Source organism: Antedon mediterranea, chromosome 9 (genome assembly GCF_964355755.1).
Source record: "Antedon mediterranea chromosome 9, ecAntMedi1.1, whole genome shotgun sequence".
NCBI classification, from domain to species: Eukaryota; Metazoa; Echinodermata; class Crinoidea; order Comatulida; family Antedonidae; genus Antedon; species Antedon mediterranea.
Genome location: NC_092678.1, coordinates 3,926,897 through 3,951,141, shown reverse-complemented (window position 1 = coordinate 3,951,141; position 24,245 = coordinate 3,926,897). Strand labels below are relative to the sequence as shown.

General features: G+C 31.9%; 2 protein-coding genes across 12 annotated transcripts; both read left to right on the top strand.

Moving 5' to 3' along the window:
• Positions 1 to 287: 287 nt before the first annotated feature.
• On the top strand, positions 288 to 9,306 carry LOC140058882 (uncharacterized). 6 transcript variants are annotated; one of them, XM_072104657.1, is made up of 10 exons: positions 288 to 867; positions 1,475 to 1,588; positions 1,947 to 2,084; positions 2,435 to 3,809; positions 4,476 to 4,617; positions 4,942 to 5,094; positions 5,182 to 6,488; positions 7,291 to 7,418; positions 7,606 to 7,749; positions 8,132 to 9,306. In XM_072104657.1, exons 2-4 carry the CDS (start codon positions 1,477 to 1,479, stop codon positions 2,899 to 2,901), a joined length of 717 nt encoding a protein of 238 aa, XP_071960758.1. In that variant the 5' UTR covers positions 288 to 867; positions 1,475 to 1,476; the 3' UTR covers positions 2,902 to 3,809; positions 4,476 to 4,617; positions 4,942 to 5,094; positions 5,182 to 6,488; positions 7,291 to 7,418; positions 7,606 to 7,749; positions 8,132 to 9,306. The 6 variants fall into 6 exon arrangements, with proteins under 6 accessions (XP_071960758.1, XP_071960754.1, XP_071960753.1 ...); XM_072104653.1 differs by lacking the exons at positions 288 to 867; positions 1,475 to 1,588; positions 1,947 to 2,084 and having other exon boundaries at positions 2,912 to 3,809; positions 5,182 to 6,493; positions 8,132 to 9,298; XM_072104652.1 differs by lacking the exons at positions 288 to 867; positions 1,475 to 1,588; positions 1,947 to 2,084 and having other exon boundaries at positions 2,912 to 3,809; positions 8,132 to 9,297.
• A 168-nt stretch (positions 9,307 to 9,474) lies between these two features.
• LOC140058492 (uncharacterized) lies at positions 9,475 to 23,180 on the top strand. 6 transcript variants are annotated; one of them, XM_072104120.1, is made up of 8 exons: positions 9,475 to 9,759; positions 10,360 to 10,452; positions 10,903 to 11,025; positions 11,225 to 12,210; positions 19,839 to 19,997; positions 20,917 to 21,045; positions 21,451 to 21,603; positions 21,914 to 23,180. In XM_072104120.1, exons 5-8 carry the CDS (start codon positions 19,991 to 19,993, stop codon positions 22,588 to 22,590), a joined length of 966 nt encoding a protein of 321 aa, XP_071960221.1. In that variant the 5' UTR covers positions 9,475 to 9,759; positions 10,360 to 10,452; positions 10,903 to 11,025; positions 11,225 to 12,210; positions 19,839 to 19,990; the 3' UTR covers positions 22,591 to 23,180. The 6 variants fall into 6 exon arrangements, with proteins under 6 accessions (XP_071960221.1, XP_071960219.1, XP_071960217.1 ...); XM_072104118.1 differs by having other exon boundaries at positions 10,360 to 10,458; positions 11,225 to 12,128; XM_072104116.1 differs by having other exon boundaries at positions 10,360 to 10,458.
• The last annotated feature ends 1,065 nt before the right edge of the window (positions 23,181 to 24,245 follow it).

Here is a 24,245-nt window from a genome sequence, read left to right as displayed (position 1 = left end):
TTGTTTCAATACTGTAAATATAAAATGTTCACTCCTTTATACACAAAATGAAATGCTTATGGTCAGTACCAGCTATTTACTGCTGGACGGACTTAAGGCCTACTTACATTAATACTAATAGATCAAGGTAGTATAGATTTAAATAATACATTTTGAAATGGTATTGTTTTTAATCAGTGTATGTGACGTATTTTAATCATTAAACAAAAGAAAATGTAAATGGAACAAATCAGGATCACGTGCAAAGGGATCGTCATCTGCCGTACTGTATGAATCATACATACAGAGATTGGTTTCCACCACGCAACCAGGACTATAGAGCATCGCAAATAATTTGGCGAATCACAACACCATGGATCGTTCGAACTGTAGCTTTTGATTGGTCAACTCACTTTACTACATGTCCTGGTAGTTTATCGCTCGAACTGCTGTCGCTTGTGATACTTTTTTAAACATTATTGCTGGCCTAATTCTTTGTTTTTCTTTAAACGTCAGAAGTTTCCATAGTCACGATGATTTGGTATTTCCTCAACAATGTCAATTTATTTGACCTGTTGTGGTGTAATATTGTAGCACTCATTGCGGAAGAAATGCTATGTTTCCTTTCCTGTTCTATAGTTGAATATGGGTTGAAATTAAACAATAGCCGTGGAAATCATTGGGATGTATAACTCACAAAACACTCTTTCGATAAATATTAATTTTGTAGTTCCTCGTCCTAAAAGTTTTTCTGTTTGTTATGTGCTTACAAATTGCTGACAATTGCTTAATAGTGTAATCTACATAACGCTAAAAGAACGTCCAAATCAAAACGAAAAACTCGGCGGTATAACTATTCATTGACAACTTTGTTAAGGAGAAAAAAAGGTACGTTTTATGTATTTGTTATCAATTGATATTTTCTCAAAAAATACATTGCTTAATTTATCTTCTTGCATAATAAATATACCAAAAAAATATATAAGCCTATTATAACTACAATAATAATAATAATTATATCGAGTCAGCTTAATAATAGGTTCTTGTCTAAGTATTAGTAATTTTAAGTAATCGTAATATTAATTAATTAAGTAATAGTATTTACTTTTAACTATCCTCTATATCTTTATCATCAACAATAACATCATCATCAATTATGCAAGAATTAGGATTTTTATCTATACATACGAGCTAGCTGAAAAACTAGTTGGAATTAATTTTAGTACAGCATATATGTTTGCTTATTTACTGCTTATTTGTACATTTAAGTGAAATTGGATTGGAAAACCCCACACAAGAAAACAGCAAAAAGAAACGCAATGATGATAGCGAGTAATGTATCTGAAAGTGAAACTACTTAAAAATACTTCCCTCGAATAATCAATTTGCTAGTTTGTTCTAGTAGACTATGGAAGTCAACATGTAGGCCTATTAAACTAAAAAGTAAAACTGTCAAGTTGCAGTTTAACTTTATTTAGGTCTGTATTTATTTCAGCAATGAGTGGAAGACTTTGCCGGCCGACTTGTCTGAATGGTGGAACATGTCAAGTTACAGAAAATATTTGTGTTTGCACTAGTATGTTCTATGGAGACAGATGTGAAAGAGATGGTATATATAGATTTTACAATAAATGATATATTTCAGCTGATTCGCGTACTGTGTCATTTCTCAAGAAACAGCGGGACTCTTTATTGTCCCCAGACATGATACCGTACCGTACGAGAATATAGTTTATAAATCTAGGATATTTGTTTAAAAAACAGCCAGGCTTGCCTTGTTTAAAAGGTTCCCTTTAAATCAACAGACCTTTGTATTATCTAATAATTATCAATATCAGAAAATTGAATTATAATTCGGCCTAAGCTTGAAATCTTAAAATACTAACAACATGCCAGTTTTTAGGAGGTGTGTATATATTCTATGTATCTAAATGTTTTATAACAATTGTTTGTTTTTTAACTTTCAGTTGCAATGACGGTAACGTTTGTATTAATTGCAATTGCAACGTTACTAGCAATTGCAGCCTGTTTACTTGTTGCATATTGTCAACGCTACCGAGAAGAACAAGATAGGCCTCTAATAATCAACCGGATTATTAGTGTCAGTAGGTATCTCTTAGATCTTACCCTAGGCCTACTTTATCTCTATTGAAATGGTGAGAACCATCCTACAATTAATCTGTTCCACTGAAATTAATTTATTTACTGCAGTGTTTGAAACCTTCAATTAATAATTATCAGTCACTGGTATACTTTGTGCCGACTCGTGAATAATATTAATAATCTGCTGGTAGGCCTACTGGTTATCGATGAAACAATCTCAATTGGAAGGTATCCACATCGTAAATGATGTGTGTTCATATTGTTGCTGCAATACGTGGTTATCACTAATGGAGGTAATGTAGAGCACTGTCACATAACTATATTAATAAACATTGTTTTTTTGTCCTTTTAGGAGCAAAAAGAAGAACGACAAAGATTGATCGATCTAAAAATGATTTACCGCCTGCTTATGATGACGTATCGGTTGCAGAGGGTCAGGTTGAAACAGACGTGAATGAGATAGAAGACGCAATTTCGTCAGAACGCACAGCAGACGATACGGCTGCAAATCACTTTAACGATGGCGAGTCTGAGATTGAAGTTAGCAGGACTGGTCAGATAGAAGAATTGTCGGTTTCTCACGTTAGAGAAGAAGCAGTGAAAACCACTGAAAGTGGCAACAATGAAGTTTCAGGAGCAGCTACAAGTGAGAACAGAACTGATGCTGATAAACAAAATCGAAGATCTGATGAACTAGATAAAAGTGAGCCTCCTCCGGACTATACAGAGGTTCACGAAAATAGAGCAAGCAAACGTATATTACAAGAACATGCAGAAAGCGAAGAAGCAAATGCTAATGATACTGAAAGTGACATATAAAAACAAGTCGTTATTGAACTGTGAATCACATTATTGAAACAGTATCACTTCTAATTTACAAATTATTTGAGAAATGCTGTTTATAAAACGATATTCAACTGTGATTAGTTCTTTTTATGTTAATATCTCACCAAAGTCAAATTGAAAAGTAATCAGATTTTTAATACCCACGGTAGGTCATCGTGCTCCAGCAAAGAAGACTAAGAATTGTATGTTTAATGAGTTATTGTACCACCTTATTATTTAATGAATATCATGTTAGTGACAATCAATCATAGATGATTCTATGGGGAAACAAAAATATTAGATCCTAATACGCATACGGTAAGTAACATTGTTTAAAATAATGAGAAGTATATTCAAATTCATTTAATAATGAAAAACTGTCGTGTTTTATTTGGGCGTTAACAACGTTCTAAAGATAATATTAAAAGAATATTTTATAGTCAATGAGTTGATAATAAGTGTAAATATATACAAATGACGTGAGTTTATAATCTTGTGGAGATTACGGGAAATCAACAATAACGGATCATTGAAGTGAATAGAAATATTTCAGAGCTTTTATTGTAATTGAAGTCAGAGAGTACGCAGGCTAGTACGAGTATGTTTCTCCAGTTTGACGTGTCTCCAATTTAACATAGGTCTCATACCAGTTTACACGTTATTATACGATCATTATTCTATGCTGCTTAAAATGCTTTTTATACCAACCTTAGAAGTGCATATGGTTTTTTAAAGTCAAAGTCAAATATCGTGGTATTGTTCAATTTCAAGTACAGTTAAATCGGTTACAGTCACGTCTCGCTATTAATATTTTGCTTACACATTGTGCGAGCAGGAAGTGTTGGAGTGGAGCTACCGGCATTAGGCCTATATTAAAGTGAAACCATACAAAATCGTCAAAGGTAAGTGTTGTCTAGTATTGGCATTAGGAGGAAATAATCAAATATTATATAGAGCTGTATAATTACACCTTTATTTCACGGTTTGGAACGATCGCAACCTTGTACGTAACAATAGTTATTGTATAGAAACGTACCGTATTATTATAGTTCACTCACCACTTTTGTTTGTATAAAATAAGGTTTCTATTATCTATTGAAGAATTGGAATATAATCGTTTAATTCCTCTGTGGAATTTAGTTTATGTTATATATGTATGTTATATACCTACATTGTTTTCAGTGATTTTGTTATGATTATGTAATTGTTTTGGTAAATTTTCTATTCAATTAATTTAATATTCAATTTCCTTGTATATAGCAGTTTCTATTGAAGTAAGGAAAGCTATAATGCACTTTCCTGTTTAATAATCTTCATATGTATTATTTATTAGGAATTTCCATTTTCTTCTTTACAAAGCGTACTTAAGGACAGGCATATTTTAATTTCGTGCTGGAGAATATAGGCCTAATTTTGTTTTTCTCCTTGTTCCGTTATTTCAACAGGATATGGAATGGGTTTCTCAAATATTGAGATCACAAAAGTGCACCCAGACGAACGAAAAGGTTAAAGGTGAAATACTTCCTCCAAAGTTTCTTGTTTAACTCCGTTTATACATTGCCTTTCAGCAAGCAAGGCTGTGGGTTAAGGAAATGAGCCGACCACCATGCAATCCGGAGTGTGTGAACGGAGGGTCGTGTTTACAGTCACGTGACGGTCCGGTGTGTGCGTGTCCAAATCCATACACCGGAGATTCATGTGAAATTAATAGTATGCATATGTTGCGTTTTTATCTGTTATTTTGGTGTTTTTTTTTCAATTAAAAGTATTTTTTGCCTAAATCTTTCTTCAATGCAAACGAACTTGCATACCGATCTAATCCGGTGTATAGATCCGGATACTTTTTTTTATTGTGACTAGGCCTACTCTTCTTATTATGGATTATGGATATAAGTTGTTGTCAACTTTTAAAGTTAAGCTGAAACCAACAACTATAAAACGAGAGTGCTCCAAATGAATCTTAACACAATTGGATAACATATATTATACTTGTGCCAGGTAAGATATTATAATAGTAGTATGCCTTTATTGCAGCTGCTGACAGAACAACATACATCACCATTGCCGTACTGCTTGCGACGGGCCTTCTGTTGACAATTATTATATATTCATACAGATACTTTAAAGGAGAACGGCAACAAACGCAACCTAGACAGAATAGAATCATTCAAAGAATAATTAGTGTTCGTAAGTAAACTTTGTTTTTTTACGTTAAAATGTCCTATGTCAGCTAGAAATGTCCTTTTTCTTATGAAGTTTCTATTTATTTCAAAGATTCCGTCAATACTAGCATTAAGATTGATAAAGCAAACGATGACGTCCCACCAAACTACGATGACGTAACAAGAACAAACACCGACGATCAATTCGATGATACCACATCTGTGGAAGTCCCGGAAGCTACAAAAAACAGCGAGCCATCAACTCATGTTAATCCAATGTTAACCGAAGAGTCAATTAATGAGAATCTGGAAGAACGTTCAAATGTCTCCAAGGTTCAGGAATCAGAGGAACAATTTAATTCAGAAGAAGACCATAGCATACCTCAAGCGATACCCCCATCCTACTCGCTAGTGCACAAAAACAGAGCTAGCCACAAGCAACCGTCTGCTGCTGATGAAACAGGCGATGCATCTTTTAACACACGTGACTCTGAATGAAATAGAGAGACTTGCTAAGTAATAACCTTGAAAATAGATTATTGTAAATAGATAATTTCCATTTTGTACAAGATTTTATAATCAATTTAGCTTTTAGAAATGAAATCATGCGAAATGTGCAATCAACTCACTTATAAGATATGAAGAGGTTTATTTTTTCTTTAAAATTAAATCATTATTTCATTTATTAAGCGCATACACAGGTAACTGGTACTTGTTTCGATGCACCGGTGTTTTATATTGTTGACGCCGAAACAAAGTTATAAATAGTATAGGCCTAAAATCATATTAACCTTCGCGATGTCAATATTTGGATTCTCATCTCCTATTCGGAATTACCAAAACGAACGTTTTCAACTCCCTTCAGGAACATGGATAATTTCCCCCGTCCTTGGTTAACAAAGCATTTAAAAAGTGATTAAATTATATAAACTATTTGTGCTACTCTGGTCGTCAATCTCAATTCATCTGTTAAAACTAACCGGTTTCTATAGACTATTGATTAATGTAAAGAGTACAACATTAGAGGCCAATACCAGTTGGGTAAAGTTCCTTTATTGTTTCCAGAAACCTTATTAAATACAAACTGTGGCTTTATTGGTATAATACAATACTTATATACACACTATATATTTTGTTTGGCTCGGTGATTCAGACAAAGGACGTCCTCTCTATTTATATTTCTTTTAATTCACTCGTAAAAAACAGAACGATTTTGGTTAAAATTAAACAAGGATCCGTGACGTCGCTCACGTGTATTCAAATCTGTACTCTGAACAATACCTGCCATTCTTCTATTGACAATTTTCAGTGGTATTTATTTTAAGGAATTTTTTTTTTCGATTGAAACGGTGTACTCGTGTTCGATGAAAGTAGTCGTCAGAGCCTAGCTCCCGAAGAAAAGTTTAAACAAACAAACAGGTAAGGTAAGGCCTAGGACTAATATATATTACCATTTTCCCTGATAACTTTGTAGGTTGTTGCTCCGTATGTTTTTTGTTTTCTTTCTTTGATTGTTTTTTCAGTCAATATTTTTTCGTTGGTATAGCATAGGCCTATTTATCGATCGAAAAAAATGTAGCATAAGATGACAATATTATTTTAAGATACGACTAACGCAATAGGGCTATAGCATGTTAGGGCTCCTATACTACATATTTTACCAATTTCTTTGGAATGATGGGAGAGTCTACCTACCATTTCAATCTGTCTGGAATAGATTTTATTTTTAGAACAGACGCACTTCATAGTTTATTTTGAAAATGTAGGTTTTTATCTTTTCTTTTTATGTTTTATACCAGTTTAGTTTATGTTAGTTTAAAGTTTGTCCTTCAAACTCTACAAAGGTAATGACAAATCATTGTTTTCGAAATGACTAACATAAGTATTATGTCACTGGTATACCTTATGCTGTAGGCCTCTGTTACATTTTGTGTGGTTTAGGAAAGTGCAGACAACCCACATGAACCAGGATTGATCGTCCACCTTACTCCTTTGTCACGATTTGTGTAACATTTGTAAGTTCCTGTAAACCTAAATGCCTGTATTATGTGTTGTTCAACTTCCCGGAGTTAGCCCAAAATAGATATATCCTAAAGGAGTTTCGTATGGCATGTGACGTTTATCATCAGCATTTGTGATTGTTAAAATTCCTGTAGGCCTAGTTTTTTCAGTCGTTATCAACAATTTCGCCTGCTGCTAAAACGATTTTGAACCTTTACAGATTTAAAAGTGCTACAATGATACCAACTCCCCAACAAGTGTGCCATAATGGAGGCACCTATATGCATATTGACAAGACTTGCAAATGTCCATTTGGCTTCAAAGGCGAAATATGTCAACTAGATTTAGGTAAGTTTAATACCATTATCAGTTATCATCTGCATTTCGCTTAACACTATTTTTTTTAAATCATTATTTTTATCGTTCTTATCTATACATCTAACAACGTTAGCTGATTCGTGGTTTTTAGGACTGCATGATTTCTACTGAGGTCTTAAAATCATAATTTAATCTTAATTTTCTGTTTGTTTTTCAGGGACTCAATACATTGTGGTTGGTAGCTTTTGTGCCGCTTTGTTTGTCTGCCTTCTTTGTATATTTTTATTTATACTCTACCAAAAGTTACAAGATTCACATACACCAACTGCTACTACTATTCGTGTACACAGTGTTCGAAGGCGTAAGTTTTCTATTAGTTCTTGAAAAAAGGGGAAGTACTTTCGTTAATGACGCCACAATACAAAATAAAACATTGTCTTATTTTGCTGTGTACCTACACTGATGACTATTGCTATGGGTGTCTCAATTTAACATGCAAGAAGAGAACACTTTCAGTATACGCAGTGATGAGACTTCTTGGGCTAAATAGTCTCAATTTTCCTTATTGTCTTAATTTTATTGGCATCGTAACCATCAACGGTTACTGAAAATACATTTTTTTTAAATATTACTATACTATATTACTACTACCATTCTGGTGATTATTTTTTTTCATTTACAATGTAGGCCTAACAAGTAATAAATAATGTTTATATTTTATCTTATGTTGTTTTTCCATAAAGGTCCTACTTTATCGAGAAGAGATAGAACATATGCTTTAGCGAGTGTTGAGAGCCCACCAGACTATCAAGAAGCGGTTGGCTACGAACCAGAAGAAAGTAGCACAAACTCCTCCCAGAATACAGACGATGCTGGTGATGAAAACGCAAACCGCTCAAGAAACTCAGGGAAAAATAGTAAAACTAAAAAAAATACGAATTTAAAAACAACGCTGTCGTTTGCTTCCAAAATTCTAGAGAGAGTGTTAGTCAGTAGGCGTCCTAGAGTTACGGAAGCTGCAGAAGGCTCGTCCAGGCAGGATTTACGCAGGTGCAGTAGTGTACCGTCACAATCAATGATGACCAAAAACGAAACCCCTTGGTCAACAACTCAGCAGCAACCTAAAAATAAAAAGGTCCGAGGGCCTAATAGAGCCATCAGCATTCCTGGAAAAGTTGTACAAGTGACAATGGAGTGTGAAAACTAACGTTGGAGAAGGCAAGCAACATTCAAGAGTTTCTTATAGGATACCACATTAAATGGCATAGCAATTGTTTAAATGACAACGGAGTGTAAATATTGATTATTTAAACCATTAAATGATGATACATTAAATGATTATAATCCTATAGAAGAAAAACTCTTTGATTGTGATGTTAGCCAAATGGTGCTACTAAACTATTATTAAAATTGATTTCTTCCTCTAATCGCAAATGTTATGTATTTTGTATATAATTCTCAATTTAATTTATAATGTATATAAAGATCATTTTGTGATCCTGCACAAGTCCAATAAACTTATTTATTGACATTTCTAATTTGTATGACAAGAATGTATATATTTCCAGGCTAGTGATCTGGAGGTCGTGGGTTCGAGTCCCACCCGAGAATTACTTGCGTATTTTTTCGCACGTATGTACTTAGTATAAAGTACAAATTACGTCAGAGTAGGGCAAAACATCTGACCAATTATTTTCTAATTCTTACGTAATTTGTTTTTTTTTATATATTGCTGTATTTCTGAATAATAAATGCATTTCAAGTTTGTGCTGTCATTGGGTACAAAGAAGTTAGTTGGTGCCGTTTAAATTATGCTCGATCAAATTATAATAAAAGAGTATTCTAAATTAAGTAAAACGATTCATGAGTAATTATGTGGTATATAGCATAATACTTTGTATATAATATAGGCCTACGCGTCATAGTTACATGTCAGTGACTTCATTATCCTCATTCCGTTTGATCGGCGTGTTTTCTGAGTTTTATACCACAATAATAGAATACAATAACAGAAAAAGAAACACGTATGATTGTTCAGTGATGGAATATGCTAATGTGATTGTTCTGCCGTGTAACTACAAACTGTTCTTTCCTCAAACAATTTTTTTTGGAAAAGGCTATACCAATAACTCAATTCATAGAGTTTATGAGCGCGTGAAGAATGCAGTTTTATATTGGATTTTGTTATTACAAGTGTAATCACGGTGGTACACAGAGAGTGGTACCGGTACTTATATAGGCATATGCCTACGTTCTTCAAAATATATAAATAAGTACGCTAGATAAAAACGTGACATATAGGATACTGGGAGAAATCAGTGTTAATGCTAAAATGTGTATCATCTAGTTTATGACAGTTGGTGAGAAATAGGTAAGTTTTCTACTAAAAATAACCAAATATACTAATTATACTATTAAAAAAGGTATTACTGGCTGTCAACCGCTAGAAGAATATGTCTACAAGCAACAATTCAACTGGATCGGACATGTAATTAGAAAAGAAAATGAAGATCCTACAAAAATTCTTACTTTTCACACAACACAAAGTAAACGAAGAGGTCGGAAGATACCATCAGTACTTGATAGAGTTGTACAACAAAGTCAACTTACTAGATGCAACTTCATTAGAGCCTGCTTCAACAGAAATTTATGATTCCCAGCAATGTTTTAACTGTATATATGAACTGTTTTATAAGTTGTTTTGTGACTGTGTAATTTGGTAGTAGTCACTCTCATACTGTAGGCCTACATTTAAAAGTAACACATCCAAATGCCAACTTCAAGTCAATGGCTACCAGATGTCTCTGTGAGACGGTTATTTGAACCAGTACCAGTACCAGTACCAGTACCAGATCTACAGTAAGAGAGAGAAAGTTTAGTATTAGTGGTTGATAAAGTGTAGTCCCGAAATATTAATTGGTGATGGCTTCATCAGCTTTTACAAACGTGCTTATCACTGTTTCCTCCTCAGATTCAAGTTTTATAATTTCACTCGACAGCAGAATAATTGTCATGCACAAACCACACACAATGCCAAGTACAGAGGCTCCAACAATGGATAATGGTAGCCGTAAGAGTTTTCTTTTCTTGTTTAATTGGTCGTTTTCTTCAGTTTACATGTTGTATTTTATTTAAAATCAATTATATGCCATGTATGTAAGTATGTTGTCGAAAGATGAAACTACAAACGAGGATGATGCTATTATCCAGTGATGATAATGATGACGTGGGTGTGATGCCATAGGCCCGAAATGATTATTATGAATAACCAGCTAATGAGGATAGATTGTTGTTTATATGATGGTGTACCAAGTTTCATTTCATGTATTTATTCGACCAATGCAGATACAGAACAGAACAGAAACAAAGCACAATGGTCAGGGGCAACTAAAGCAAAACAATAACTATAATTCAAAGAGTCAGTTGCCTCTTGATAAGTTGATAATGATTCTGATGTCGAAGGCATCAATGGTGCTGCAGATGCCAAGTGTTATTATCATTGTTTCTTTTTTAGTTTTGTTTGAGGGCGTCAGTTTCAGTATCATGGTTGTCTTATTCTTCATAATCGTTTTCTTAGTTTTCAAGCTAATTAAGAAATATAGAGAAAATGGATATTGTATCAAGGTAAAATCTGTCGGTAAGTGCATCGATAATATAAATATTGTATAAAAGTCTTGCAGAAAATCGTTTAAACGAATATATTAGGCATAATGTTTTGAATTGTTGGTTTCTTATTTTATTTAAAACATTAATACTAAATAGTGGTGCCTCAGATATAAATTGTCGTCATCTTAGCACATTTACATAAAACATGACGCCTATCAATTTATTTTTAGAAACCACCAGACGACAAGAATCAATTTACAACCGATCAACCGCTATAGCTGCAATTGAAACCCCTCCAGATTATCAAACTGCAACTGATATGCCATCAGAGGGCAGCAACCATGATATCATTGTCAATCAGACAATCGCATCAATGGAAAACAGTAGGCCTACGACACCAGACGTTCCCCCTCCTTCGTACGCTATTGTTATGAGAAATCGGCTAAGTAAACATTTGAGATGGTTCACACAAAGTTTTAAGCGAAAAAGTCAAGACAATGGCACCCAACCTCCAGAACTGAGTATAAGTTCAATGACTGAAGAACATGTATGATCTTCACCTCATTGTTTAAAATTAAGTTACTTGTTGAAAACATTCATAACATTAATTTCACCATTTTTGCTAAAGTTGCCAACTTTTATAGCAATAAGCATGATCATATAGTAGTCAATAAGTGTTGGTAAATAAGTATCTTGCTTTGCATACCATTTTCAGAAATATTGTAATACACAGGCCAATTTTCCAACCTTAATATTTGCTTTTCATGTTTTTTTAGGCTTAAGGGCCACTTTTTTTAGACAATACCGTGCAGTATTTTGCCTATACTAATTTGTACTAAGTATATTGGGCCTATACTAATTTGCAATAATTAAAGTGCGTGTAATATATTTTGAAATAAATATTAAACTTTCAGTAAACATTGCATCTGATAAAATATATAAACAAATAAATAAATATTTTTGCTTTATCACTGTCTAAATCGGATATCATCAACCAATATTTAAATAGTCATCATGACGTCATTATGATATAATACCGGATGTGTTTTATATGCTAATATTGACGGCAGTGAATCAATGAAGCGTAACGATAACTCATCAGGTAATCTCATAACGGATTTTGGAGATAGCGAGGTGAGGTCTGTTGTTATTTTTGTTTGCTAATTTTCTAAATGATTGAGTAAGATAAAGGGTTTATGATAAAAAGAACTTGCAGGTAAGATATTTTATGGGTCATTTTACACGTTTCTGAACTACAACTGTGTTTTTAAAAAAAATGATGGTCCAAATCTTTCTTGTTATTTGGCAGCGACGACCTGTTCTGGTTGATTTAAGATTCGTTACTAAAAACACGTACCCATCAGTGGTAAGTAACAAATAGTCGGGTGTAGTATTTCACACGTTTTTGATATGTCGCTTTCTGTTTAAAAGATGTTGGTTGTTAAAAACTAGCAATAGGCTAAATCGTTTTATTTTTTGTTGCCGAATCTGACTACTGTATTTCATTTTATACACCGAAACAACAAGGTAAGTAGGTTCCTGACCCTCGTTGTAATGTATTAATATAATTGTGTTGTAGCTGTTCCACCCAACTGACCAATCATTGGACAGAATGCTAACAATAATGGGGGATGGGGAATTCTTGAATGTCAATATGTGAATACTGTATACAACAAATGGAATAGTTTTATCAATAATTTTTGTTATTATTTCTGATGCTTTTTGTTTGATTACATCTCCTTAAATTTTATTCCCCACAATTCTGTCTTTCCATCGAATATTTTAATCTGCATAATTATTTTTAAAGGACAAAGACGTTTTATTTCTGATGCTTTAAGTGTCATTATACTTGAATAAAACACCAATTCTAAAATACTACAGGATCTTTTGTTGTTAGCATTGATTAATGTCATTAAATATTAATTAGACTTTGACATATAGGCCTACATAATATGACGGTTTAGGCTTAAGTATTTAAAAGATTTAACAATGCCATGAGCAAGATTTGTTTCAAAGTATTGCAATTGATGGCATACAGGTGATGATTTTGGTCTTGTCTACAAAACAGTTTCCTGAGTTCAAATCCTGTCACATGCAATGAATCTTTTTCTCATATAAATATTCTTACAGTATGTTTATAAAATCCTTTGCATTACAGCTAAATGCATATAATACAGATAATAGTAAATGTTATACTTTTGTACCCAATATGGACATAATAAAATATGTACAGTTTAATATAATATAAAATGTTCCAATTTGTGTTACCAGGTAACAAATCATCTTCTCTTATGAGATTGTGGTTGTTTTAAATCAAATGCTCAATTAAACATATAATCCCATTTTTTATCCTATCCGACTTTAAATACAAAATTAGTAAGTTTAATATTCATGAGTATTTAATACCTTTTAAAAATGTATCCAAAATAAAAGATAAATGACAGTCATTTACATAATATAGTACCGGTAGTTAAATTGCAAAATCTATTTTTTAAAATAAAATTAGCATAAGATAAGTAATTTGTTTATAGTGAATCTAAAAAAAAGCCTCATGAAAGCAGATGGTAAAAATACTATGACTATACGGAGATATCTTTGACATCTATGGGACTTGAATGGATGTGTAAGAATCACCAAAGAATTTTCATCATTGGAAACTCAACATAATGCTAACGCACTGTGCAGTAGTTCACACTTTGTTTTGTGGGACTAAGAAGGTGTTCAAGTGCATTTATCTGCTGCATTTAGAAAGAGAAGGAGTGCAAAAAAGCCAGGCTTCAATACTAACAGCTAGAGTATCATACCAAAGTGAATCCACATTGTTACAAGTTGATTTGATTTGAATTTATTACTGCAGGAAAACAAAGTGCATACAAAGTGATAACATAAATTACTGACATTACAAATAAATGCGTTTATAATTTATGATTTTCCAGGATATCCCAAAAAGCTTATTACCATTGGGATCATTCAGTATCAACCACGATAGTTACAGGAACAATTGTTTTGTTCATTCTTCTGATTCAGTATATACTACTGTATATACTACTGTATATACTACTGTATATACTGCTGTATATACTGTATATATATATAAATATTTATTAGCATTAGAAGAAATTCTAAACCGCCTGGTGATATACTGAAATTTTATTTAATTACAGTAATTGATTAATTAATTTAAAAACGATATTCTTTGATTATAATGATATTGGGTTTCAGAGGTTATTTGGCATTAAGACACTCCCGTATAATATATACTGTTTAACTCTAACATTGAAAAACAAGGCCATCATTTAGAACTTGCTGGTACAGTATTATAGATATGTTCATTATTTTATTGACCATATGTTTGTTCAGGATGAGTTTTGTGAGTAGTCCGAGAAAGTTTTCAATCTCAACTATTTTTTTTTATAAAGTTAATAAGCTTACAATTAGCCTATTTTACATATACTTTCATGTATGAACGATGCATTAGAGTTAAAATCTACAAATATGTGCATAGTGCAGTATTACCTAATTAGGTTTTGTTTGTCAATTGTAATTTTTGAATAATTAGTTATGACATGCAAATCAGATCGCATTTGAGGTTTCATAAGCTACGTGAACATGTGTCGTATTATAAAATTAGGTGAATTTTCAGTCTCGCAGGCATACTAATCTTTACATATTTTTCATTCTAATATTATCACCGAGACAGATTCAGGTTTTTTCTGCTTTCTTACAATAAAATATTAATTATTTTAAAATATTTGTGTGCCTCCTACTACTATTAACAGAATAATATTATAACGAGAGTAAGTGTACTCTAGTCTATTTTTGCGTGCTTTAATAGATTTTATCGAAATTACTGTAAGCCTGTAGACTTCTTATAAACCTAATTGGTCACATGAGATAGTCATCGATCATTAAGTTTGGTATACTGTAGCAAACAAACTAATGGACAAATAATTCAATCTGCTCATTCATAATTACATCAGGGAGGAATCAAGTATTCAGTCAGTACTTGATTTAAAGATGAACAGTTGAAATATTTAATAGTAAAATATGTTCATTGGCCTTGAAAAAAGAAGATACAGTAGAGTACTGACGGGTAAAAATATTCTACCATTTTACCGTGAAGGGGTGGATGATTGGGCTTGGTTTCTACTAGGATACAGTTTCCATTTTTCTTCTTTATACTAGATACTATACTGTAACAAAAAACATAATGTAAATTAAAAGGATGAGCACATCCCAATACAAGACCTTCACACAATTAATTAATCAATCACTAGTAGCGGATCATCACCAAGTTGTTGTTGGTTGTGATTGCGTTATGTCTTATGCGAAAATCGAATTGGACTAATTTGTAACAGTATTTTACCAACTCCTCAGGAAGGGGATATCTTACCACTGTCAGCACATCTTGAGTGTGGTAAACTCACAGAGCCAAGAAAATCCATGACACAGATGTTTTTGGCTCTGTGAGTTTTAATGGACTTTCTTTGCTCTGTGAGATTTACCGTGCAGTCAAGGTAAGACTTCAGAAAGAATAAGTGTAAGTTTTGCCGGGTAAAAGCACTCGCACTGGATTTTTTGGGATACTGTACTAATAGTCTCATCCTCCAAACTGAGTAGAATCCTTCAAAGAAATGATCTATTTCCGAAAGAAACTCAACGTCTTTTCATATTGTCAAATGAGTTAATGCACCAACCATTCTTTTTTTCACATCAAGAGCTTCTCTAATGGATAAATGATTACTAAAATGATTTATATGCTGCTACTGTTGTGAATATATCGATCAATATAAGAACATATTGTGTTATTAAATTATAATAGGACAGCGTGTATTTTGTTAATAGACAAATTAAGTAGATGTAAATACAATTGTCTATCCATTAGATACTATGTAAATCCTATGCTTTAAAATAAATTTGAATAGGATGCCGTTTTAATTTTATGTATCAATAGACAGATCGTTTTCTGATCAAAGCCTACAAAATAAATGAATTAATTTGATTTGTTTGGGATGACCTTTCTTTGATCAATCGCAATATGTCATTTGAGGATATAGCACAGTCATTGTTTTTAGGATTCAAGTCAGCACAAATGAAATTAGAAGGTAAACTTACCCCAGTTACAGTAGTTAGGTAGTGACAAAGAATTATATACTATTAAAAATTCCTTATAATATTCATATGAATGATAGATAGCCTATTGTCATTGACCTCAACCTTGTTCACTTGACCCTGATTTTTTTGTATAGTAAATGGCTATAATCAACAAGCTATGAATGGATTAAAATTTGTGACGTCGTGAACAGTAGTCATTTCTCGTTTAGTACGTAGGTGAGAGGTTTGTTTATTTGTATAGAGTTTAATGTTAATATCATAGACTCATTACTGCATATTTATATAGTCTACAGGTTTGTAGGAAATAAAAAAGAGTGTGTTTGATCGAAGGTAAGTAGCCAATGATGGCCGTCCATTTCTAACACTTCTATGTCTATGCCATACCTTGTTTACATGGATAAACTTGCATAGGCCTGAGCGTCCTGAGGACCTCTGAGAAGGGCCCAAAGAAAACAACAGGCATTAAAATATATTTTTAAAAAAGCTTTTAACAAAATATAAAAGGCCACCAGCATTGGAGGGCCACTTTTGCTTCCTAAACTGTTTTGTTGTTCAAATCTTTAATTTTGTTTTTTTTAAGAGTTTACTACAGTAAAAATATTATTATGCATGGTCTATTTATAAGAAATATATAATGAATCAATTGTTTGTTTTGTTTACACTTTGCTATTAAATCAGGAACATTTGCTCCTTTAGTTTGATTACAGACTCCATTGTTACTGTTCATACTTTTGTTAAAGAACAGGAAAAAGAGATATAGGCAAGACAAAGTATTCTAATTCCTGTAAACTTTGCACTAAATCTCTTACAAGGATCTGTTCTCAGAATTTTCGATTCAATCTTTTTAAATTCAACAGGAACTAAGTACAAACCACAACAAAAACCTTTCAAATATTATATTTTTTTTAATTCCATTTACATCAAAATTGGGCAAAATATGAAGCTGAGAACAACGTAATATTAAAACATTATTGTATTTTGTTATGGTTTTATATTATGAACTCCTGCTAAAGTTGGTAATTTCAAATAAAGTTATTATAATGAGGACATTTTTTTTGTACTGTACTGATTAAAGATTAAAATTTTGTTTTTAATTGTATTTTAATTGAATTTATAGACATCTTTATGGACATTTTACAAAAGTAACCACAGACAATATCCATAATTACAGTTTGATGTATTATATACATGAACATTATTACAACAGCTTTTAGCCATTAGTTTTTAATAAGTATGTGATTATGATGTTTGCAGTACACATCCATCAATCCATGTTAATTTACCTTTGAAAGGCACCGATGGATTGATATCAGTTTCAATTTTATTTCTTTCATGTAAATTACCAGACAAAACTACTATTGAATCTTCGTCTACATAGATAGAAGGAGTTTTATCCAAATGTTATGGAACTGGTTTATCCATTATATTACCTAGTCTACTGTAGATATGATATTGCACAGATTTTCCTGTTTAATTAAATTTTACAAATATTATATAGAGTAATTAAAACAAAAGTTGTATACATTGTTTTCTCCATATTGTTTACAAAGATAAGATTTGGAGTTTTTTAATTTAACTTGCATGTTAAATGGCCTGTGCGATCCTGAAGAATTTTTTAAAAATTGAAATAAAATATTTTGTGTGACTTTGATTTGTTATTCTCCAACCAGGAAGATTCTCCATTATTTGTGTAGTGTAGCTATCAAACACAATCAACAATATTGATATGGAGTTAGCAGTTACTTGACAGATAAATCTATGCGTTCTCTCCCATGGAGATAAAGCTGTTCATGTTTTTTGTTTTTAGCAAGTTAATGAAACTGTGACAGCCATGGAGGTAGAAATAAGAGACCAAAGGTTGAGAAATAATATAGTATTTTGAAAATAGTGTTCAGTATGACACCCAACACCACTAACCAACCTGGTGACTACTACTGTTACATACTGTAGTATCCAGTATATGCAATATGTTACCAAACACTGGTAAACATCAATGCTACTGTAATAATAGTATACCTGTGTGTAGTATAACATTTTATTCACACAACATGAATATAGCTATACAAGCATTAATAATAGCATGTTTTTGTAAATGATATTAAACAAAAAATGATCATATATGTTACATTAAAATATATGTTTGACACCAAATACCATAGGCTGCTCCTACTGTATGTTTGAAAATGACTGCAATTTAACTCTGATGGGGAAATGAATGTGTAAACATAGCTAGTTGTATATTTTATGCATACATTGATGCTGCAGTAAACATGTCTGTTCTAGGAATCAAGTTCAACACAAATCACTTACTTCCTCAGTTAAAGGTATAAGTTTATATAAACATATCCATTATTCAAATTGATAACAAAACATCAAATATTTGTTAAACCTCATGCAGCAAATAATATTATGCATGCAGTATGTAAAACTGTAGACGTAAACCTTTTATTGCAAGGAGTGTTGAGTTTATAGCATATTTACTGTAGACTTGCATTGTGATTGGTTTAAGCAAAATCATACCCACTTGAGTGTACAGTATGTGCCAGATGGGAATAGCAAAACCAAACAATTTGAATGTAAATAGGGGAAAAAAAGATAGTAAAAAGAAAATTGCTAAATTTCGAAAGATCCCCCACCCATCCCCCTTACTCACTCATGTAGATGTCCTACCACTAGCACTGGACAACACTTTTTACCTCCAATGTGATAGAACACCACTAGTCACTTACTTAGTACTCACTGTTACCGTTTGTTTTTTCACACAGGATGTAATATTTACAAATAGGATGTCACAAACTTCACAGTACATAAATATGAGATTCAAATCCTCACTTTCCTTTTTTTAAGTCTTTATATCCTATGTTGTGTGTGGTATATCCTATAAATACTGTATTTAATATCTCTTAGATACTTAGAGTAGTAATTTCCCCTTCCTTTCTTTTTTCTATTGTCTTCAACAAATTACAACATTTAAATGTTCAGCCATGACGTTTGTATTGTGTATTGTACTTTGTTAAATTAATTAATGATAATGTATAAAATACTGTATAGTAAATGTTTAGTAACAGTATAATACTTATAGTATAGAAATATTTCTATAAAAATTAGAAAATTTGAGTTAGTAATCATCGTTATTTTATATTTTCTGGAAACAATGATTTAATATTTTTTTTGTCATTAAAATGGCATCTTAATGACTTGTATTATAATTAGTACAATAATAATGTTATGCATAGCCTCAATTAGTCTCAGGGGTGTACTCGAGTCATCATCAACCTGCATAAATGAATGAATCCGATATCAAAGTACTTGCTATTAAAAGTGCTGCCCGGGGCCTTCTTGATATTGGAAGCATGCAAACATTGTTTTTTACTTTTATTGAAAATGTACTTTACTGTATATATATATCAATAGACTCTGAAATAGAGCATCATGCTTCTGCACATGCTCAATAATATTATTAATCTGACCCTGATATCCCATGGAAGCTTTCATATGATTAATTTTTTGAAAACATTTACACTGATGTGCATCATGTAGTAAACAAGTTTGATTTATACTGATCCATCTTTTTCATTCTCTGATCTATCTTTGTCATCCCATGATATATCTTTTTCCGCTCTGATTCATCATACATGTTTTTCTGTTGATTTTGAGACAAAACACCTTGTCTATTTTCTTTAAAATGTTTATTACTTACAAAATGTGTTTCTTTTCTTTTAACTGCAGCTTGCTTTTTCAAAAAACAGATGGCAGAACAACAATCAAAATTTAATAGTTTATCTATTAAATAAATATCAACGTTGAACATTTATCAAGTTTTCACTTAAAACAAAAAGTGGACGGAAGTCTAATCCAGAAATATCAGATCATCTTTTATAATGAGTGGTTAGTTTTTGTTTTGTTTTGATTTTTTAAGATCATTCCAGTACTAGAAAATGTCATGCAACTCATAAAGTAGTGTACACATTTCGCTGGGACACCAAAAAAAAATTTGTATTAAATTATTTATTTTATGATTAACAAAATATTAATCAAGGCAAACAGATACAGTATTTTATTTCCTCCTTTATTATTATATTTTTCTTTTTTAGTTAATGGAAATTTATGAATTATTTTCGATGTGAACAATTTTTCAAAATTTTATTATATATCTTCCATTTGTATGATAAAATACTTCCTGATTAGACTCACTTGAAATTTATGGTTTCTCATTTTTCCATTTATTGTATTCTTCTTGTTTGGAATAAATATCATGTTATTAATTATTAGAAGACATGTTTTAATTGCTGACATGTTTCATCAAAGAAAAACGTCAAAACAAGTCAATTGCAACTACAGTACAAATGCTTTCTGTAAAGAATCTAAAAAAACCATACAATTGATTGAAAACAAACGTTACAAATTCGGCCAAAGAAGGAATTTTCAGTTCCAAATAGTGTTTCAGGGGGTTTTCTATCTCTTTGCATCAAAAACTACAAATATATCAATAACGAAAACAGATCAAGAATATAACTTGATAATGATGAAATACTAACCATGTGATAAGTAATGGTTATATTTTACTGGTAGTGGTAGGCTCTTATTATTATATGGCAACGTTTCAGGGCAACGTTTCAGGCCAACATTGCTCAATTAAAAGAATATCCACACACACAGATGACTATTATATTTATCTTCTGCATGACATACCGTACCAATGTAAATTACCTTTTTTTTCAGAAATTGCAAGAAAATCCAACATACCTTATATACCGTACAAATTTTCGACTTATAAATTTTTCTATAATTCTGTTATATTTTTTAGACTTTTTACAAGAGATTACTACAACAGTGGTTGCATGTACTACAGTATGTTTACACAATGGCGTTTGCAATGCTGATGGATCATGCGCTTGTTTGCCAGGATATTATGGAGAGAATTGCCAGAATATAGGTGTGTAATCCTAATTTTTACAGTAATTTAGTGTTCTTTATACTGTATACATTGGCAAAAAAATTTTCTTTTCATAGCTCCGAGATCTTTTATATTCATTACAGATAGTACTTCTTTGTCTTTTCGAAATTTGTTTACGATATTGAAATTGGTTTTGTAAACATCATTTTAAAAATATGTTTAGAAATGTGATAGTAATTAGTATTGTTTACAACATTGAAATTAATTTCCTAATACCTTTTAGCCCTAAGGTAATTAGGATAATAATGGAGGCACGAATCATATACAACATGGCAGTTTAAAAAGGCGATTACTATAAAATTTAGAATTCACTGTGGGTGCTATAACAGTCATCAACTTCAAAATTACAATATTTTTAAAATGTTATTATTTAATTTTTATTAGGGTACAATGGGTACTCAACAATTGGAGCAATTGCTGGAGCAGTAATATGTATTGTATTCCTGTTACTATTAACATGCATGGCCTTTGCAGCACACATACGTGGACCACAAGGTACTAATGGTGAATCTCGATTAACAAGATTAGTTAGTGTTGGTAAGTATAACAAACACAGCATTTTGAATAAATCTTCTTTAGTGGGCATATTATCTTGGTATTATATATTGACAAATCAGATAATTTCTGATAAAGCAGATACCTTTCTGTGAAAAAGTTGTAAGTGCGCCCTCTTTTTGCATTACTCTGATACAATCATATATTAATGGTGGGCCCTCTATAGATTAAAAAGTATTCTGAATAGGCTGTATGAATTATATGGTAATTCTTACTTATTATCTAATTAGCATATTTCGCAATGTAATAAATAGAAAAAGAATGTTTAAAAACTGGTGTTTTTTTTTTGCAGAGGCACGTGGTAATTCATTTGATGAAAGCTCAGTGCTAGCTCGAAATGACTTCCCTCCAGAATACGCAGACGTTGTGAGTACTGGTAGAGGACGTCGTTTTAGTAGTTTCAAACTAGGCAGTCGTACGAACTCAATTGATGAGGGCGAACCAAGATCGCCACCTCCTATGTATGAAATTGTTATATTTGGTAAAAAAAGGAGATTCTCTTTCCGCCGCGGATCAAAATCTCAAAAGTCTTCTGATTTTCCTGAACAAAATATGGATACCAAAGATTGTATTATAGAAGAAGTAAATGAAAAATATGGTGATGATGTTTTTGTGAATGAAACGGGTGGGAGGACTGAACCAGCATCAACTGAGTCTCAAAATAGACCTAATTTGAACTCACCGCCTACAGCGGTAGAAACTAGTTCACCAGTAGAAAGTGGTTCAACAGCAGAACCTAGCTCACCAGTAGAAAGTGGTTCAACAGCAGAACCTAGCTCACCAGTAGAAAGTGGTTCAACAGAGAATATACAGCAGTCTGTTACTTATGAACATGAAGTGAATACAAAGTTAGAGAACACTATTGAAAATGTTGCAGATATTGCAAACGTAACGCATGAACAGAGACACCGACAAAAACATGAAGATAGTGTTAAACAAGATGAAAGACTTGGCATAGAAACTTCTTGATAAAATGCAATTATATTTTCTGTTTGTAAATATTAAATATTAAGAATTTATTCTCACCTTTTGCTTCAAAGTAAATTTTATATGCATATTTATATTTAAAAATGTATAAAGAAATATAGATAAAAAAAAAGTTTGTAAAATTTTGTTTATGTTTTTTGGTTTTGGTTATTTTTTCTTTCTATTTGTATTTATATGAATATATATTTTATTTTTCGATTACCATGCTACATAATTAACTTGCCTTACAAAACCATCCAAACCACTTATATCCTAAAAGATCACATGAGTGGCTAAAAGTTTTGTAAGATTTTGAATTCATATTCGCAAATTTCAACACTATTTGTCTACAGAATGTGCTTTTTCAGTTTGGTAATGATTTATATGTCTCCTATTGTATATATTTGATGATCAGTAAAAAATGGTATTTTGCACTAAATATTCTTTTGAGATATAGGTGTAAATATATTAAGTTAAATAAATTGTGCAGTTATATGTTTTTTTGTTATGTGTTGATTTTCAGAATGTGCACGAGAAAATAACATAAAAAAACATTTTCTACCTTCAGCCCTCTTGAAATAAACGTTAATAAACACATAAGTAAGTTTGAACTTTTTGTTGGTGTTTTGAAATCTTTGAATATCTACACCCAAAATGACAAACCTGAGAGTTTAATGTTCTTTTGTATGTTTTTATAAAACAACTTATTAATATCTTAGGGCTACGTTTTCATCCTCCTTTAAGCGTGGTTCCCACTAGTGACGTAACGCAACGCAAGTGAATTGACCAATCACAAGCGATGGCTTATTTGCTTGTGATTGCTAACTGTCTATAACTTCGCTTGTCATTGGTTAAAACGCTTGCGTTGCGTTTACGTCCTTGCGTTACGTTCTAGTGGGAACCAAGCTTTAGTGTTTAGCTGAGATTTCCACAAGATGACCATGATAATTGCGCAAACGAAATTTAATTGTTATCTTATGAATATGTTCAATAATATTTTGTGGGTAATAATTACACCTTAATGGTCTTTTCTTACATGCCTTCCTGAAGTTGATCCAATTCGTGCTGTCGGTCTCGTGGTCTGTGGCAAATTAAGCATTCTCAATTGTTTTGTACTTTTAGACGACATTTGATAATTAATTACTTACTCATACTGCATTGTGCTAATCGACATAGAATTTCATAACTCTTTAAAAAGTGCTTTACACCTTTCATTTTGTTATTGAAAATTGATGAATTACTTATATCTGGCCTTGTTCTGATTAACTTATTATCATAACATTTTGATATTATTGTTTTCAGAAATATTCAATGACAGGAATACAGTGGCGTCAATAAGATTACGTAACACTGGCGATTTTTACAGATTGTCTTCTGTAATGAGCGGCGTTCAAAACATAATTAAGTGCGGTGCGGTTCTGTCAGACCTTCGAACCTGTAAAATCTCCTTTTTTTATCTCTTATTTTTCAAAATTGTTTATGAGTAAAATTTTACAGTATAGCTATGATTTTAATGTTTGTGTAAAAAATGGGAAATCATCGTGTATTTCCTCCTACGGTGCGGAACTGTCAGGCCTACGAACCTGTATAAAATTAAACTATCTCCTTTTTTTTTATCTCTTATTTGTCAAAATTGTTTATGAGTAAGATTTTATAGT

Coding starts and splice junctions, on each gene's coding strand:
- LOC140058882 (XM_072104653.1), top strand. CDS start 7,307: ATGATACCAACTCCCCAACAAGTGTGCCATAATGGAGGCACCTATATG. Junction 7,419..7,605: donor AATATGTCAACTAGATTTAG/GTAAGTTTAATA, acceptor TTTGTTTTTCAG/GGACTCAATACATTGTGGTT. Junction 7,750..8,131: donor TGTACACAGTGTTCGAAGGC/GTAAGTTTTCTA, acceptor TTTTCCATAAAG/GTCCTACTTTATCGAGAAGA.
- LOC140058492 (XM_072104120.1), top strand. Junction 21,046..21,450: donor AGAGAATTGCCAGAATATAG/GTGTGTAATCCT, acceptor AATTTTTATTAG/GGTACAATGGGTACTCAACA. Junction 21,604..21,913: donor AACAAGATTAGTTAGTGTTG/GTAAGTATAACA, acceptor TTTTTTTTGCAG/AGGCACGTGGTAATTCATTT.